This window comes from Danio rerio, chromosome 1 (assembly GCF_049306965.1).
Source record: "Danio rerio strain Tuebingen ecotype United States chromosome 1, GRCz12tu, whole genome shotgun sequence".
In the NCBI taxonomy this organism is placed as follows: domain Eukaryota; kingdom Metazoa; phylum Chordata; class Actinopteri; order Cypriniformes; family Danionidae; genus Danio; species Danio rerio.
This window is the reverse complement of record NC_133176.1, coordinates 23,311,709-23,329,044: the sequence shown is the minus strand read 5'-3', so window position 1 is coordinate 23,329,044 and position 17,336 is coordinate 23,311,709. Positions and strand designations below refer to the sequence as shown.

The 17,336-nt window shown below is 37.0% G+C and overlaps 1 protein-coding gene across 1 annotated transcript in view; it reads right to left on the bottom strand.

The window, feature by feature from the left end:
* Window positions 1-17,336, bottom strand: part of pax5 (paired box 5) — a 97,054-nt gene that overhangs the window by 64,200 nt on the left and 15,518 nt on the right. The window contains 3 exon segments of the mRNA NM_131638.2: window positions 5,193-5,318; window positions 9,723-9,787; window positions 13,382-13,579. Of these exon segments, the coding sequence (NP_571713.1) occupies window positions 5,193-5,318; window positions 9,723-9,787; window positions 13,382-13,579 (389 nt within the window).

Here is a 17,336-nt window from a genome sequence, read left to right as displayed (position 1 = left end):
CCTTTGTTTTTGTGTTGTTGCTGTAGTGCACAAACTGAAACTCCCCTTTTCATGCAAACCCTTTCCTCTTTCGCCACTCCCACCTAAACAAAGCTGGACTCACCCACTTTCCTGACTTTTTCAAACTAGAGATGTGAAAACACCCAGCTGGGACAGAGGGGGTTTCACCGCCCTTTAATGCAAACAGAAACCTCACATTTACTCGCATAAAATATTTCTTCAGCACTGCTGCTGAAGTGGTGCAGAAAAACCTTATTAATTGGTACATTACAAAAAATTTTGTAAGTGGGTTTATGACAGTCTGGAGCTTTTGTTTCCTTTCGCAAAATGATATAAAAGAGGCAGCAATCTCATGAGCTCATCCTGTTTGTTTACTACACTTTTGTATTGGTTGCATCATACAGGAGGAGTATAAGCAAATATAACTTTGATGAACAACACAGCAGATGCATACTCCTCACTTGTAAACAAACAGCAGCTCAAGGCTGACCTGTAAAGGTAAAATATTGCAAATAATATTCAGTTGTACAGCGGGATCACTTCACAAGAACTGAGTGTACAGAGGATTGATTTTGTTGGGTTTTTTGAATCAATGTTAATAACAAATTGTTAACTTGTGTAATATTAGGCACCAAAGCCACGTGGTTACATCTAAAAATCTGATTTATTATTCTACTAAAAATGCTCCTACATCTTGCATGGCCTGAGGGTGTGTGAATTAACAGCAAATTGTAATTTTTGCTTGCAACTATCCCTTTAGCATGTGTCTTATGCTCTTTAAAATCTGCAAGCAGCATAAGCTACAAACTGCCAAAACTATTGCACATGTTACTTTATGCCTTAAGCAAACCCACGAGAGCGTCTCTCACTTAGAGAGTGCGTACACACACTCGCTCGCACACTGCTAAACTTCACAGCACTGACCACCCGCAGTTTCACCATGTCAATTAAACACACAAATTCATTTAGCCGCCCCTCCCTCCCTGCTGGATGTGATATGTTGCATTAATTAAAATGGCAGACGTCGGCCTAATTGGAGCTTGGATGAACGTTGATGTGTGTATGTGTGTGTGTGTATGTGCGTTCAGCTAAGCCAGAAGTCAGTTTACCAAAGTTACATTATGTTTCACGCCAACCATAGTTTATGCAGTTTCATCATTTCATCTCAAATGTTATTAAATTTTATTGCACAGCTTTCTGGAATACTTGATTTTGATCAGTCAGTCATGACGTTCTAAGGTATGTAAGAGGGATAAATTACATTTAGGAGGTTGTTATAGCAGAATAAAGCCATACAGGATGTTGTATAAGACTAAAGGACTTTATTCTGTGAAAACAACCTTCCTGGATGTATCAAAAGATAGCACCAAAAGGTCAAAAACCCAAAGCAGAAATGAAATAAATGAATGGTACTAACCTACCTATTATTTATTCGCAAGACAAAGACGGCGTCAAAAACAGCACCATGACAGACAAGCATATACAAATGAATGTGGTTGCAAATATTTGGATGAGAACATTTTAAGAGATGGTAAAGGTGATTTGAAGTTCCCGAATGAGTCTAATAACATATAATGGATAACATGTCTTCGAACATTGTGACTGACCAGTAAGAAGTGAGTATTCCCAACACATTCCACGGCAAACTTTTTTGTTTAGTGGCTAATTTAGTGGCTAATTCGTAGGAGTTTGTACGATCTCAATCATACAATTTAGTACAATTTGCTCATCCTCCAAAAACAGTTGGGTTTGGGGGCAGATTTGCATGGCAACCTCTCTCCTCTTTAAAATCATACATTTTAGATCGACAGATCTCTGTTACACTGCTGTTTTTGACTGTTTGGCCCCATCTTGTGATTGAATAATATGTTGGGTAGTGTATGCTCCACTCAGCCATTTTAGTTTCTGTCAGCATTGACTTTAATTAAATAATTAATAAACTACAGCAACTCAGAACAATGCTTTGTGCCTAATTTTTACATTTTGTTGCAATTAGCTGTGTAATAAGCAGGATAAAGTACATCAAGACGGTTGTTTTTGCAATGGGCTTCTAATAAGTCTGCCGGGTTAATAGGGCATATGCAGAAGGACTTTTGAGCAGCCCTGTTAAAGCACTTCCGGGTTACTGTATGCCGTTACAAAATCACAGCGTTTAAGGTCTGTTTTCTTTAAAAATAAACAATCTTCACTGCCTGATTGATATACAATATAAAGTGGGTCCCAGAATGTACAAGAAGCACTGCATTAAATTCCATTTTTTGCGCCATGTCTTATTGACGTCTTATGAACATTTATTTTACTCCAGTATTTTCAATATTTCCACTTAAGGCATGTAAATGGCTTTTCATTAATTGTATGACTGATTATATTTCAATTACATTGCAACATCAATGTTGTGCATATACCCTATTCTGTACTTTACACCTTACATATTGCATGTTAGGTTGTTTCACAAAAATTTGGGTCAATAATGGAAAAGCTCCACAGTTGGGGTCAATATTTAAAATCAATATATTTAATTTATACTTGAAAGTTTTCGAGGATAATCAGAGCTGTGATGAAAAATAAATTGAGGAATCAATTTTGCGTTGATTCTTAGATTTTCAAAATGCACCGATATTTGCTGTTGAATCGAATCTGAGCTTAGTGTTTAACAGCATATGGTGGTAGGCTATTTTTTTTTTAAACTGTAATCTCAAACATGCACGACAAAGAGCGATTGCGCATTTGGTTGTTGGCTTTAATGATGATTATTTTAGCACCAGTGTGGAGACTGGAAGTCTGTACCAGCCAGTATAAAGTGACGTCATTTGAGTTTTCAGCACATCTGTTCGTTAATACATGAGAAAAACTTGGTTCGAACCAATTAGCGCACTCTATTGTGAACAAGATGCAACTTCATTAATATGCATGACATAGCTTTGAAAACTCCTTTTACCTGTTACAGTGTTCAGAGAGACTTCACATTGTGTTGCCAATCGTATTTCTTACAAGTAGAAGAAGAATTTTTCAAAGGCATGGGTCTTCATTGTTGCGTTTATAAATTTGCCACAACGAAGGTTTTGTGTTCATTACCCCATGATGAAAGCACAGGTCATGTGTGGACCCACATGTGTGGATTACAGTGGTCTGCTAACACCCAACAAATGTGATGAAAAATAGTTTGAGAAATTAATTCTGCGTTGATTCTTAGATTTTCAAAATGCATTGCTATTCTCTGTTGAATCGATTCTGAGCTTAGTGTTTAACAGCATATGCTGCTAGGCTATTTTTCTTAACTGTAATCTCAAACATTCACAACAAAGAATCATTTTGTGCATTCAGTTGTCGGCTTTAATGATCATTATTTTAGGTTCAAGTGGTACGTGTAAAGAATTGGATGCAAGCAGAGTACGGCTGTACCATCTGCAGGTAAAAACTAAGCTCAGAATTGAGAAAGAATAGCAATGCATTTTGAAAATCTCAGAATTGGCAAGGAATCAATTTATTAAACAGTTTTTAACAGAGCTTAAGTACATAGCATAAAAAACATATTGTATATCATTCATTCATTCATTCATTTTCTTGTTGGCTTAGTCTCTTTATTAATCCGGGGTCGCCACAGCGAAATGAACCGCCAACTTATCCAGCAGGTTTTTACGCAGCGGATGCCCTTCCAGCCGCAACCCATCTCTGGGAAACATCCACACACACATGCTCATACACTACGGACAATTTAGCCTACCCAATTCACCTGTACATGTCTTTGGACTGTGGGGGAAACCAGAGCACCCAGAGAAAACCCACGCGAAGGCAGGGAGAACATGCAAACTCCACACAGAAACGCCAACTGAGCCGAGGTTCAAACCAGCGACCCAGCGACCTTCTTGCTGTGAGGTGACAGCACTACCTACTGGGCCACTGCCTTGCCTTGTATATCATTGTTTTTTAAATATATATTTACATTACATCACATTAAAGTTCTGTCATTAAACTCTAGTTTACCCAGTGTGCATCCCAGTGTGCATCAGGGTATATCTAATCAGCTTCTTTATTATTAACTACATGCATGGCGCAGATGATTGATTGCTGTTGCTTCACCAGCCAATGAGTTTGCTCCTCATCATTTTAAATGTTTAAGCCACGATCACTCTAGAGTTTGAGCATGTGAAATTCTATTATACAGGTCTGCGAAAATGGTCAGGATAAAACAAGATAATTAGACATCGATAAAGAGCTCTGTTTTGATCTTCTATTAGTCTTATGCAAACACGTGATGCGATATCTTAAGTAAAAGCTCACAAAGCTTAAACTTTGGAATGAAGCGACACTTTTTGCACAAGCTTGCTTTGTGGGATGAAAAGTGCAGTGTGACCATTTCAGTAAAGCTAGCGCAGCTATGGCCAGTGTGTTTTCAGATCCCTCTTCCACCCCAGCTCCACCTGTATATAGATCCACCAGGGGGTTACTTGTACTTTATGTTTGCAGCAAAAGTGCATTATATTCTCAGAAAACATGTCTCTGAATATACTGGCAGTAGTCTTGGTATTTGCTCAGCACAATAATCAAAGCCGCAGCAGCAACAGCATAGCAGATCTTTGCTGCCAAGATAAAACACATCAAGAGTAATGATGGCAGAACTAAACTTCAAAATGAAAGTGTTGGCATGAAACAAAAAAAAAAGAAATCTTCTGTTGTTGATGTCTGCCATTTTATATATCATTTTGTGTGTGACATCTGGAGTTCCCTCATGTACTGTAGGGGTCTGCCAAGCAATGGCTTTTTAATAGACACATGTGTGCAAACACACACATGCACATCCACATGCACACGCTGTGCCTCCCCTGGATAGAGATGTTTATCTAAGACGTGCCAGCGGTGTCCAATCCCCCACCTTCTCTCATGCATCTGTCAATGTTCAGCAACTTCCATCTGTGCTCTGTGTGCATTTGTGTGCGTGTGTGTGCAATGAGATGGTGTTGTGCATAGGAATGAAGAGGAGAAGAAGGCTGAATACAGGATGTAATTGATTTTTTGTTTTGTAATTGCTGGTAGACAGAATGTCTCATTAGTTTCTGAATGTCCAGCATGAAAATAAACTATATGTTTGGTGCATCAGCATCATGAATAATACTTAAGTTAAGCAAGTTTAGAGGGAGTTTGGAGGAGTAAAGATTTGTCAGTTCCTGAAAACAAAGCATGCGCTGACTTACGGTCATCCCTCTTCCGCTTGCTGGCATCGGCAGGTGAACTAATGCCCAAAATTCCACTGATGGAGTAGGAGGAGCCTGCGGCATCACTGGTTACTGCAGAAACCTGCGTCACTGCCACGGTAGAGGCTACAAAGATGCAGAGAGACTATAAGACTACAAATATCCAAATACTTAAATAGTAACACTTTACAATAAGGTAGCATTTGCTGTTATTAGCTGATGTATTTACTAACATGAACAAACAATGAACAATAAATTAATTACAGTTTTTATTAATCTTTGTTAACATTTATTCATGAAAATAAAATTTTCATTGTTAGTTTGTTAACTTACCATGCATTAACATTAAAGGGCACCTTTTGTAGGCTGTTTGGACTGAACCGTATAGGTATAGTGTGTTGACTGTCATATGATTGTGATAAAAAACACAAAAAGTATCTTTTTTATGAATTTCCTATAAAAATGGGATCCAAATCCTAGTGACTTTGAGGCCCACCACAACGTGACCTAGGAGTGCAGTTTTCACCGCCTATGGAATTGGTTGACATGTAGACATATGCCATATAAATATGTCCACAGAACAGGATTTGCAAAGAAACTGGGATTAAAAGATCTGTTCCAATTTTCTTTGATCATCTGCACCTCAAAAATGCAGTTCACAAGTTTAAAACGTTTTTTAAAACAGTGCAGTTTTGTAATAAAGAAAAGACTGCTGAAATCACTACAGCGCATAGTACATCTATTTACATGGATGCTTCAAACACCACAGGAGTCCAGTTTGTGGACATAAAATTTTATTTTGTAGTTTTATTATTATTATTATTATTATTATTATTATTATTATTATTTAAAACTGCCTTTATTCTAGCCAAAATAAAACAAATAAGACTTTCTCCACAAGAAAAAAAATATTATCAGACATACTGTGAAAATGTCCTTGCTCTGTTAAACATAATTTAGGTAATATTTAAAAAAGAAAAAATCAAAGGGGGGCTAAAACTTCTGACTTCAACTGTATACTTTCTCTGTGAATTTATGTTTCAAGTTTTTATTGAAAATGTCACATCCATAACACTGGAATTGCTCAGAGGTAAAAAAAAAAAAACATTTGGGTATCAACATTATTAAAAACATCAAATTGCATTAGTGTTTTAAAAAAGTAAACAATAAATCTTCTTTTTAACTAAGCTTTCTTTTTAAAAATACTCTTTTCTTTCTTTTTCATTCATTCATTTGCTTTTGTAGCTAAGTCCCTTTATTAATTTAGGGTCGCCACAGCGGAATAAACCGCCAACTTATCCGTTATATGTTTTACACAGCGGATGACTGCCCCTCCAGCTGCAATCCAACACTGGGAAACTTTTCTTTATTATTTTCTTTATTTTCATATCACTTTCACTTAAATATTTTACATTAGCTCCCCAAAACAACTGACATTTTAAAGCTTCAGACAAATAAATTTAAAGCTAAAAAGCAACAATTAAATGTTGAGTATTAGTGTGACACAACTTTATCATGAGCGGAGACACAGTGGCTCAGTGGTTAGCACCGTCGCCTCACAACAACAAGGTCACTAGTTTAAATCCCGGCTGGGCCAGTTGGCATTTCTGTGTGAAGTTTGCATGTTCTCGCCATGTTCACGTGAATTTCACGTGGGTTTCCTCTGGGTGCTCCACAGTCCAAAGACATGCGCTATAAGTGAATTGAATAAACTAAATTGGCCGTCACTGATCAGTTGGCATTTCTGTGTGTCTGTCAGGTTTCCCCCACAGTCCAAAGACATGCGGTACAGGTGAATTGGATAGGCTAAGATGTCTGTAGTAAATGAGTGTGTATGGATGTTTCCCAGAGATGGGTTGCAGCTGGATGGGTATCCGCTGCTTAAAACATATGCTAGATAAGTTGGCAGTTAATTCCGCTGTGCAGCCCCTTTTTAAATAAGCTGAAAATAAAATGAATGAATGAATGAATGAATAAATGTGCGTGAATGAATGAACGAATGAATGAATGTATGTGTGTGAATGTGAGGGTGTATGGTTACTGGGTACTGGGTTGCAGCTGGAAGGGTATGCGCTGTGTAAAACAGTTGGATAACTTGGCGGTTCATTCCACTGCGGTGACTCTTGATGAAGAAAGGGACTAAGCCAAAGGAAATTAATGAGCGTATGGAATGAGAAAATCTATATCAACAGCATTGTTATTTACATGATCCTTGTCTTAAAGCTCCTGGCACAATATCATGTCCAGAAGTGTAGTATGTTCTTAAATGTTTGTTTTTCATTTGCTTCTTCTTGGCCCTGCGTTTTTTCCCCATCAAAGACCTTTCAGTAAAACCTGCCGTCACTCTATTGTGGTGATGTGCTGCCGCCCAAGGATAAGATGCTAACAAGCGAACAGCTTTTCGACATGTGAGGTCTTGGCGGCAGCGAACGAGGCCACAAAGTCTTCTCTCTGTCAAGCCTTCATTCTCTCTGTCCTCTTTATCTCACTTCCTGTCAGCTGACGCACAGCCTGAGTGACAGTACAGTGGCCCCAAGGGGACACTAAGGTGTAGAGATGAAGCTAATCCTCCATCCCAACAGACTGTGCTAAAATGGAGAAGAAAAACAAATCGCTCTGAGAAAAGATAAACGTCGCCGCTCTCGTTTGCTAACCAGGTGGAAAATGTAATGAATGCATATCCCTCCATTTTTTACTCTTGATTTATCGTTTCAATTATCTGATTCTCTTATTCTTTCGCACTTTTTTCCAAGGAATAGAAACCCGATGCGAGCGCTTTATATTCAAAATCCCTAAATTTCAATTTTCCGCCTGAGTATGAGAACTATTTATCATCATAATCTGAAGGAGACGGAGAACTGGCGAGCCTTGTGCGTGCAAAATTAATTTAGATTAAGCGGAGGTGTGCGATTATGAAGATTACTGACAGTGAGACAAACGCCGTTCAATACTTTATTAACTGGCAACGGGAGTTTTCCTCCTAAACTGATCTCAGAACACTTTTAGAGGTTCACCTTTGTTTTTCTTATTGAGGAAAGGGTTTTGAGGGTCAGAAAACAAGATTGAAAGAATTAATCAGATATCAAACACTGGACAGATAGAAATAAAAGGGGTGGTCCAGAGTGTATTTTTAGGGCTTGGTTGCGTTTATAAGATGCAAAGCAATATGTGCTCATGCTTCTTTTGTAGAAAATCGGGTTATTTTTTTCATATTTCTTACTTTGATTATATACAGCTACTCAGCTAACATGAAAATGGCTGACATATTTTCTAGTTTCTTCGAAAGCCCGACCTCAGGAAGCTCTAATTGGTCAGCTAACATAATGTGCTGTGATTCAATGATCGTCTCCACGTCACCAAGAAAAGCATCACGCTCCTATAATCATGCACTTTTGCACTTTGTAAATACACCGTCAGTCAGAGTAGCTGTTAGCCGTGTCAGTCTGTGCCTGAATCAGACAGAAAATGGCGCAGACGACACAGCTGAACCTCATGCCTGCTCTCTTAAATAAATTCTGACAAGTGTCTTTTCATATATTCGGGTTATAAGCATGTGTGAGTAATATGAAACGTATCTTTTGCAAGTTTGTTATTTAAGATGTAGAACGCACAAAAAAGCGGCTGCACAGAGAGACACTGCAGTGCTGCTGAAGATTGTGGGTGTTTACATCGGTTCGACGGATAAATATGAATTTGTAGCTAAATTGTTAACGGTGCCAAACAGCATTTCCCATTGTGTACATCCTTGTTTATGTTGTTGCTTTAGCATACTGTTAACGCTAGAAACAATGCATGTAATAGATTAATTTTAACAAAAAAAAAACTTTAACTCACGGTGCACAGCTTCGTCTATTATAGTTGGAGCTGCTCCTTTTTTGAGGATTTTTTAGCCGAATTCAGCAGATTCTGGAAGCTGTCCTTTGTCAAATGCTAGCTATATATTTTTATAATTGTCTGGAACATAATTAAAATTAAACTGTAAGCATTTCTCTCTTTGTGTTGTGTCTTTCGGAAGCCCAAATACAAACACAGAACAAGCTTTGTGGAAATAGCAGCGTTTGGACGGCATTTTTAGCTTTCTCTGCTGTAACTTTACAGCACCTCTGGCCACTCCGCTTCGATGTGTGGGTTGTTTGCACAGGATGATTCGCGTAACCTGAAGCGTTTGTGATCTCGCTAACCAGAATGTGTTTTTGTAGTCCTCAAACATCGTTCGCTGTAAGCTTTGCTAAGCTAACTCTGTAAAAGCCAATGTCTCTGTTCGCATTGAACTTTGAGCATATTAAATTCAAAGATGTTGTTTGTGTTTACACAGCTACATTACACATAAAGTTTTAAATATGATATCATAGTGGACCACCCCTTTAAAACTCTCAAAATCTCAGACAAAAGAACACAACCACAAAAATCATTAATGAATGTCAAACACATATTGTTTTTCAGAAGCTTTGTAAAAACTCCAAGTATGTTTTACTTCAACCAAAGATGAGAGTTGCTTTCTAAAGAATTATAGGTGAATTTGACCCTTACCTAAATTATGCGCAGAAACGGCTCCTGATTGGCCAGGTGGTTGCTGGACTTTAGTGCGAATAATTCTGTCACAAAGAAAAACCCAACAGACATTAGATGATAGGGTGTTGTTTAAAGTCTACCATGGCAGGTGCTATGTGTAAGCGTGGATTCTCTTATGCTTTAATGTACATAAAGTATGCAAACGTGTGTGAGTGTGTGTGTGTGTGTGTGTGTGTGTGTGTGTGTGTGTGTGTGTGTGTGTGTGTGTGTGTGTGTGTGTGTGTGTGTGTGTGAAGTGGCTCATGCAGGCTGACATGGCAGCAGAGTCTCACACTTCCTGCATGGCTGCTCAAGCAAAGCACCTTTCCCCTCATCTCTCTCTCTCTCTCTCTCTCTTTCTCTCTCTCTCTCTCACACACACACACACACACACACACACACACAAACTCTCTCTCTCTCTCTCTTTCTCTCTATGAGAAAGGTTGTCATTGTACACATGCTGTTGAACCAGTGAGCTGGACACTGCTCATGAATATGTGTTTCTTTTTACTCCACTGACTCACTCCTATTGTTTTCTTGTATCCCTCCATTCTTTGGATCCGTTCTCGTTGCATTGCTTTATACCTTTTCTAATCTACTTATCAATGTATTCTCAGAAATGTATTGCTTCCATTACATATTCCAGCCTTCAAAAGTTTGGGCTCAGTATAAGACATGCTTTATGTTTTTGAAAGTTTTAGTATATTTTGAAATCTAATTTGCTCTTTTTTTAAAATGGCAAAGATGAATTTCCAGTAGCCATTAAAAATGGGGAAAATGTCTTTTATTTGACCATTTATTTTGGCATTTATTTGGAAAAAAGAAAATACAGTGAAACATTCTGAATTATAATACAATTTCTGTTTTAATAACTGCTAAATGTAAATTTATTCTGGTCAGTTCAAATCAAGTAGTCCCTTCATTACTTCAAAGAGCTTAATAAGCTGCAATTTAAGAAAACACATGCAATTACAAAAAACACCAGCAAATTAAGAAAAGATCTTCATCGGTTTGACAGCAGACTTGTTGCAAATCCTCACAATCCAAACACATCAAGAAAACACACTGCAAATTCTCACAACGCAAACAATTTAAGAAAATAAGCTGCAATTTCTCACAACACATGCAAATAGCACGGGACACAGTCAAAATGTGTCATGGGCTATGTTGGAGGTAATGCATTACAAGGAACGCATTATTACTTTTCTTAGTAACAAACAAAGTAAGGCATCACTTTTAAAAATTAAGTAACAATATTATAGTTACTTTTTTAAAAATGTAATGCAAGCTACTTTTTAGTTTAATTAATTAGCTTCTACTTATAAAAATAAATAGCTGAATTAAAATAAACGTTGTCACTTTGAATCGCACACTCAATGAGAGAATGCAGGAACAGGCAGAACCCAAGATGGCAGAACCTTACTTTTCTGCAGTTTTTTCATCATTCTAAATGGATCAAAGAAAAGCAAAAGGGGATTATAATCTCAATGGAAACAATTTTACTGCACTTATAAGAAAAAAATTACAAAAGTAGCAAAGACATTGCTTTACACTTTCATTAATCTGTATATATGGCCTTTAGTTCAAGGGTCAGGAAGTTCTCAGAAGATAAGATTATCCTACATTATTTATTTTTAAGTGTTTTTTAAGGTAAATGATGGTATAGGCTATATGGTGCATTGCTAATTACAGAGCTTCTTTATTAAAAAAAAAAGTTATAAAACAGTTCAGCCAGGTCAGAAAAAGTAATGCAAAAGACACTGAAAAGTACACCAATGCACCATGCACGAATGCAACTAGTTATTTTTGGGGGAGTAACTCAATGTTGTAATGCATTACTTTTAAAAGTAACTTTCCCACATTGGTCATGGGGACCCAAAAACGCGACGAACCTGGCTAGAATTTGTTTATGGTGCCGTGGCTATTGCTTAGTGAGGTTGTAGGTGAGTTTTATATTCATTTTAACACCTTGATAAAAAATATTCCCATTGTCTTTTGTATATTATTAGCCTAAATAAACAACACAATCTCAAGGCAATTCAAAACTTTTTGATTTTACTTAAACATTTTATAACTTTTTTTACAATTTAGTACGATTTGCTTTTCCCCCAATGACGGTTGGGTTAAGGGGTGGGGTTGGGTGCCACACCTCCTTTTTAAAGTCATATTTTTTTGAATGGCTGAACTCGTACGAGGCGACGCAGTGGCACAGTAGGTAGTGCTGTCGCCTCACAGCAAGAAGGTCGCTGGTTCGAGCCTCGGTTGGGTCAGTTGACGTTTCTGTGTGGAGTTTGCATGTTCTCCATGCGTTCTCGTGGGTTTCCTCCGGGTCCTCCTGTTTCCCCCACAGTCCAAAGACATGCGGTACATGTGAATTGGGTAGACTAAATTGACCGTAGTGTATGAGTGTGAATGAGTGTGTGTGGATGTTTCCCAGAAATTGGTTGTGGCTGGAAGGGCATCTGCTGCGTAAAAACGTGCTGGATAAGTTGGCGGTTCATTCCGCTGTGGCGACCCCGGATTAATAAAAGGACTAAGCCGAAAAGAAAATGAATAAATGAACTCATACAAATTCAAACGAATTAGCCACTAAACTGACAAAACATAAAATAGTTATAATTACTTGTGAGATCAGGCTCAAATAAACATTACCTAAATAGCTGGGTCTGTTGTGTTTTTGGGTCGCCTTAAATATTGTACTTCGTGATATTTGCATTTGTTGTAAAAAGTTGCAGCATGTTTTTATAATGTCTTTGTGTTGTGAGGATTTTCAACATGTTTTCTGTCAAACCGATGAAGACCTTTTCTTAGTTTGCTGGTGTTTTTTGAAATTGCATGTGTTTTCTTAAACTGCAGTGCGTTAAGCTCTTTCAGCCACCGTACTTCAGAATATGTTGATTCAAAGTTCAGAATATGTTGATTCAGCTCTACTGTTCTTATTTTTATAGAACTTGACAGTCATACTGATTAACGTTTTTGTGCGTTTGTGTGTGGAAACAATGATAATGTGTTGTATTAATTTTAAAATCAAAGTTATTTGTAATATTGTACATTTCAGTCAGTTTTCTGTTTTACTGTGATTTTTGTGTGATTGAAGGCATAATTTGTGAATAATGCAAACATTACTTTTTAAATCTGTAACTTTTTAATGTGTGTCGACAACAGTTTTTCAGAAATTACAATAATGTTTCGAAAGAAAATGCCTGATTTTTGATGCATACAAACTGGTCACACGAATAGTATTTATTTGACATTTAGAATATCTGAAACATCATAAACACCCATATTGTATATTATGTTTGTCTACAAAATAATATAGTATGTCTACAATATAATTATTTAAAAAATGTTGTTCTTGATCCTTACATGCTCTAGCTTAAAATCATAAACTGTATTAGTAACACTCGTGAGTTGTGAGTACTGTCTCTTTATGATGAATCCGTTTCACAATGGAAATCACTTCAGATAAAAACACTCACACAATTCACACCAACCCCTAAAGTTTTGTATGTTTTTGTATGTACACAAATAGACTTTAAAATGAAACAATCAGACAAACACATGCATTAAAAACACATTTAAAATCATTTCAAACCACTAAAATCGTAAAAAGTTTATTGAAGATGTGTTTTACACACCTGTTGATTGAGCTGACGCTGGGCACACTGTCATTGTCACACACTCTCTCTGCCAGCAGTCTGTCTCGGATCTCCCAGGCAAACATGGTGGGGTTTTGGCGTTTGTAATCAGCAATTTTGTCAACGACTTTTGGTGTAGCAACCTTTGGTTTGGATCCTCCGATTACCCCTGGCCTGATGCTGCCTGTCTCATAGTACCTGTGAAGACAGAGAGACAGACAGACAGACAGAAGGCTGAATATCACGAGACAAGATCAACAGAGATGGACAGAAGGGTGGGTCTTTGATTCTATCTTTTTTCAAATAGTTGTTATTTTTAGTTATTTTGATAACTTGTAATTTATTTGTCATTGTTATACAGGTTCTATGACAAAATAATATTTTCAGTTCAGCTCAGTTCACAGTCAAGAAGTTAAAAGCTTTCTTACATGATTTTTGTTATCCAAATTGGTAAGTGTATTTTCATTTTCATTTCGAGTGTGATTGCTTTTTATATTATTTTACCTTAAGGTAATTTTTCACTCTTTACTTCATTAATTTTATCAGGGGTCCCTTTAGCGCCATGAACCGCCAACTATTCTGTGTTTTTGCAGCAGATGCCCTTTCACCCACTACCCAGAACTGGAAAACACCCATAAACTCTCACATTTATGCACACACTCATACACTACAGCCTATTTAGTTTATACAATACACCTATTGCATGTCTTTGGACTGTGAAAGAAACCGGAGCACCCGGAGTAAACCCACACGAACACAGGGGGAACATGCAAACTCCACACAGAAATGCCAACAGACCCAGCCAAGATTTGAACCAGTGACCAAGGTAATATTTTATGTATTTTATTTATAAACGCCCAACATAGTCATTTAAAGTTATATTGTATTGTGTTATTTATTTTTTTTACCTTTTAAAAATGTTTGTCCTTAAATATTTAGTTAATTATGTTACGGTACGATATTTGATCTGTATATAGTGAAAAGATGATCTTATTGTTCAAATTATTACCTTGTTGTTCAAAGAGTATGTTTGTTAACACTTTATTTAACAGTGTCCTTGTTACACATGTTCCATGTACTTACTATAGTAATAACAATGTACAATAACATGCAAATAACCCTAAACCAAATTGACTTTTTAACCCTAACCATGCAAACAGTGTATATGCACAGCTAGTGTTTCTTCCCATACCGATAAACTTCAGGTGAACGGGTAATGTGACTTTTTTCAATTTTCTACGGTTCCTTTTATAGCATCGATGTTGTAATGTAATTAAAATACAATCAGTTAAATAGACTTCAGCATTCATTTAGTTGTTCAAGCATAAAACGAGATGTAAAGCTGTGTTACCGCTAGTGCCATCAGAAAAAAATGGATTTAATGCAGCGCTTATTGCACATTCTGAGACCCACATTATATCGTATATCAATTAGGCAGTGGAGATTATTGATTTTGAAAGAAAACAGACCTTAAACGCACTGATTTTGTAAGGCATGCAGTTTTTCTGCATACTTATGCGTATAGCCTTTTAATATCACTCAGTTGTTACTGAAACAAGGATACTTTAAAACAAGTTTAACCGAATTTACAATTTTTTAAATTTCACACAATGCCTATTGTTCCAAAGCAGCTTTACAAAGAGTGCACGTTATTACATTACAACTACAATGTTTCCAATAATAAACCATAAAGAATTATTTTAGTGAACACTTTTTCCTCCCATTTTTAGCTCCAAATATGTATTTCCAAATCATTCATGTTTATCCTGTGTCACACAGCACTTATGTCTTGCAGAAACACAGAACCAACACATAGTTTTCAGAAACCATAGTTGCAGTACATAATCAACCTGTTGACACTATCACAAATGAGGACCAAAATATATTATAAAACAACATCAAAGCTTATAATCTGGGGATGCACACAGCAGTTACAAAACCAGTCCTGATCTAAATACTGATTAGACTAAATGCTTCAAAGTCATGCATACCTGTGACTGCTCATTTCATATTAATACACCAAGAAGCTTGGTAAGCATCCATAATAGGGAGAAGGAAATAATAGTACAGAAGTCAATGGCTTTGAGTTTCCAACACTGTTCAAACATCTTGTTTTGCTTTCAACCAATGAAAGAAATTTAAATGGGTTTTGAATAAGTGGAGAGTAACTGATTATCTATATTTTTTATATAAATGTATAGAACTACACATTTAATTAACTTATTGGTCACACTTTATTTTGATGGTCCGTTTGTTACATTGCATTTACATGCCAACTAATTTCCTATTAGATTATAGTATATAGTAGATTGTTAGGTTTGGGGTTAGGGTTAGGGTTAGGGTTAGTGTAAGTTGACATGTACTTGCAAAGTTTCTTATAATCAGTTAAATGTCTGTTGAAGAAGCAGTATCAGCAGATATTAAGCAGACAGTCTACTAATACTCAAATGGACCAACAAAAGTATTTCCAACTTATTTGTCATCTATCACTTACATTAGAAACTTATGTTAATACACTCTTAAAAATGCAGATTTATTTATTTATTTATTTATTTATTTATTCATTTATTTATTTATTTATGAAGATTTCTTATGAGATTTTTTAAATCTAAAATTTAAAACCCAACTATAACAAATGTTCTTGCATTGTATGTATGTTTTTTATTGAAAAGGCAGTGTTTAAAAAGCAAAAGGACTGATTACAGGTTGCATTACAGTCATTTTAACCCTGTTTTTCTCTTGACTGACTGCATTAGTTAAGACTAAACCCACAAACATAAACCAAAGGCACAGTCCATTCGGCACAGCCATAAGAAGAACACCAAAATGAGCATGCAGAAAATTCCCTCATTAACAAGAGCGCAGTTAGTCATACGCCTTATTTACTCGAACCTCACTTGCTGCCCACATATTAGTGTGTTTTCTGCCTGAGTAGTAAGAGAGAGGGCAGATATTACCACACACACACACACACACACACAGACACACAGTGGCGCAGTAACGGTTGAGTGAGTTGGACCAGGGCTGGGGGAAGAGGGTTGAGGCAAAGGAGAACAATGGGAAACACATTTTTTTGATATAGCTAAAGGCTCTAGCACTAATCCACACCTTTATCCATTCAAATTCTGTCCTCCCCCTTAACCCCTTCCTCCCTCTCCCTCTCTCCTTCTCTCTTTCCTGCTCGCTCTGTCCTTCCAGCCATCAAGAGACGTATGTGCCACTGTCATTTTGATGCAAATGTAAAATGTGATGAATCTTTTCTCTTTTTTCTTTTTTTTTTTTTTTGTCCCAGAAAGGCAGAAAGAATAGACGTCGCTTTGACTTTGGGATTTGAGAATTTCTGAAACATGTCTGAAAGGAAGCGCTGAGTCAGGCTTCATCCTGAACCAATGGCAAAGGGAGAATATCTGGTGAACGGCCAGGATTCATCAGTTTGTACTGATATTTTAGAAATTGATATTTATTAGGGATTAAGTAAAATAATTGCTTCTTATGGCTGTTAACTAAAGCAGTTGAGACGAAGCAGACCACCTTAAAAAGGCTTAACTGTGGTAAAATTACTGTAATGCACTCTGCTGTCCATAGAAAAAGCTCTGTAATTGATCAACATTGAGTTAAGGCCCAAAACGAGCTTTGTGACCTTGGTTCTGTAATTTTTCTTAAATGTCAAGCAATCATCAGCGTACAGATTTTAGAAATTCATATGTAGCATGGATTAAAATTTGACTTTAAGAAAGTTATAGTAGGATTTGTCTACTAATGCAGTAGGCCACCTAAAACAAGGGTATCAGGTTTAGATTTGCTGTAATGCAATCTGCCGTCCAAAGGCAAAAAGCGCAGTAACTACACATCGGGTCAACATTGCTCTCTGCAACTCTCACATGGTCGCCCAGTGAAGCTAAGCAGGGCTGTACCCATTCAGTACCTGAATGGGAGACCACATGGAAAAGCTAGG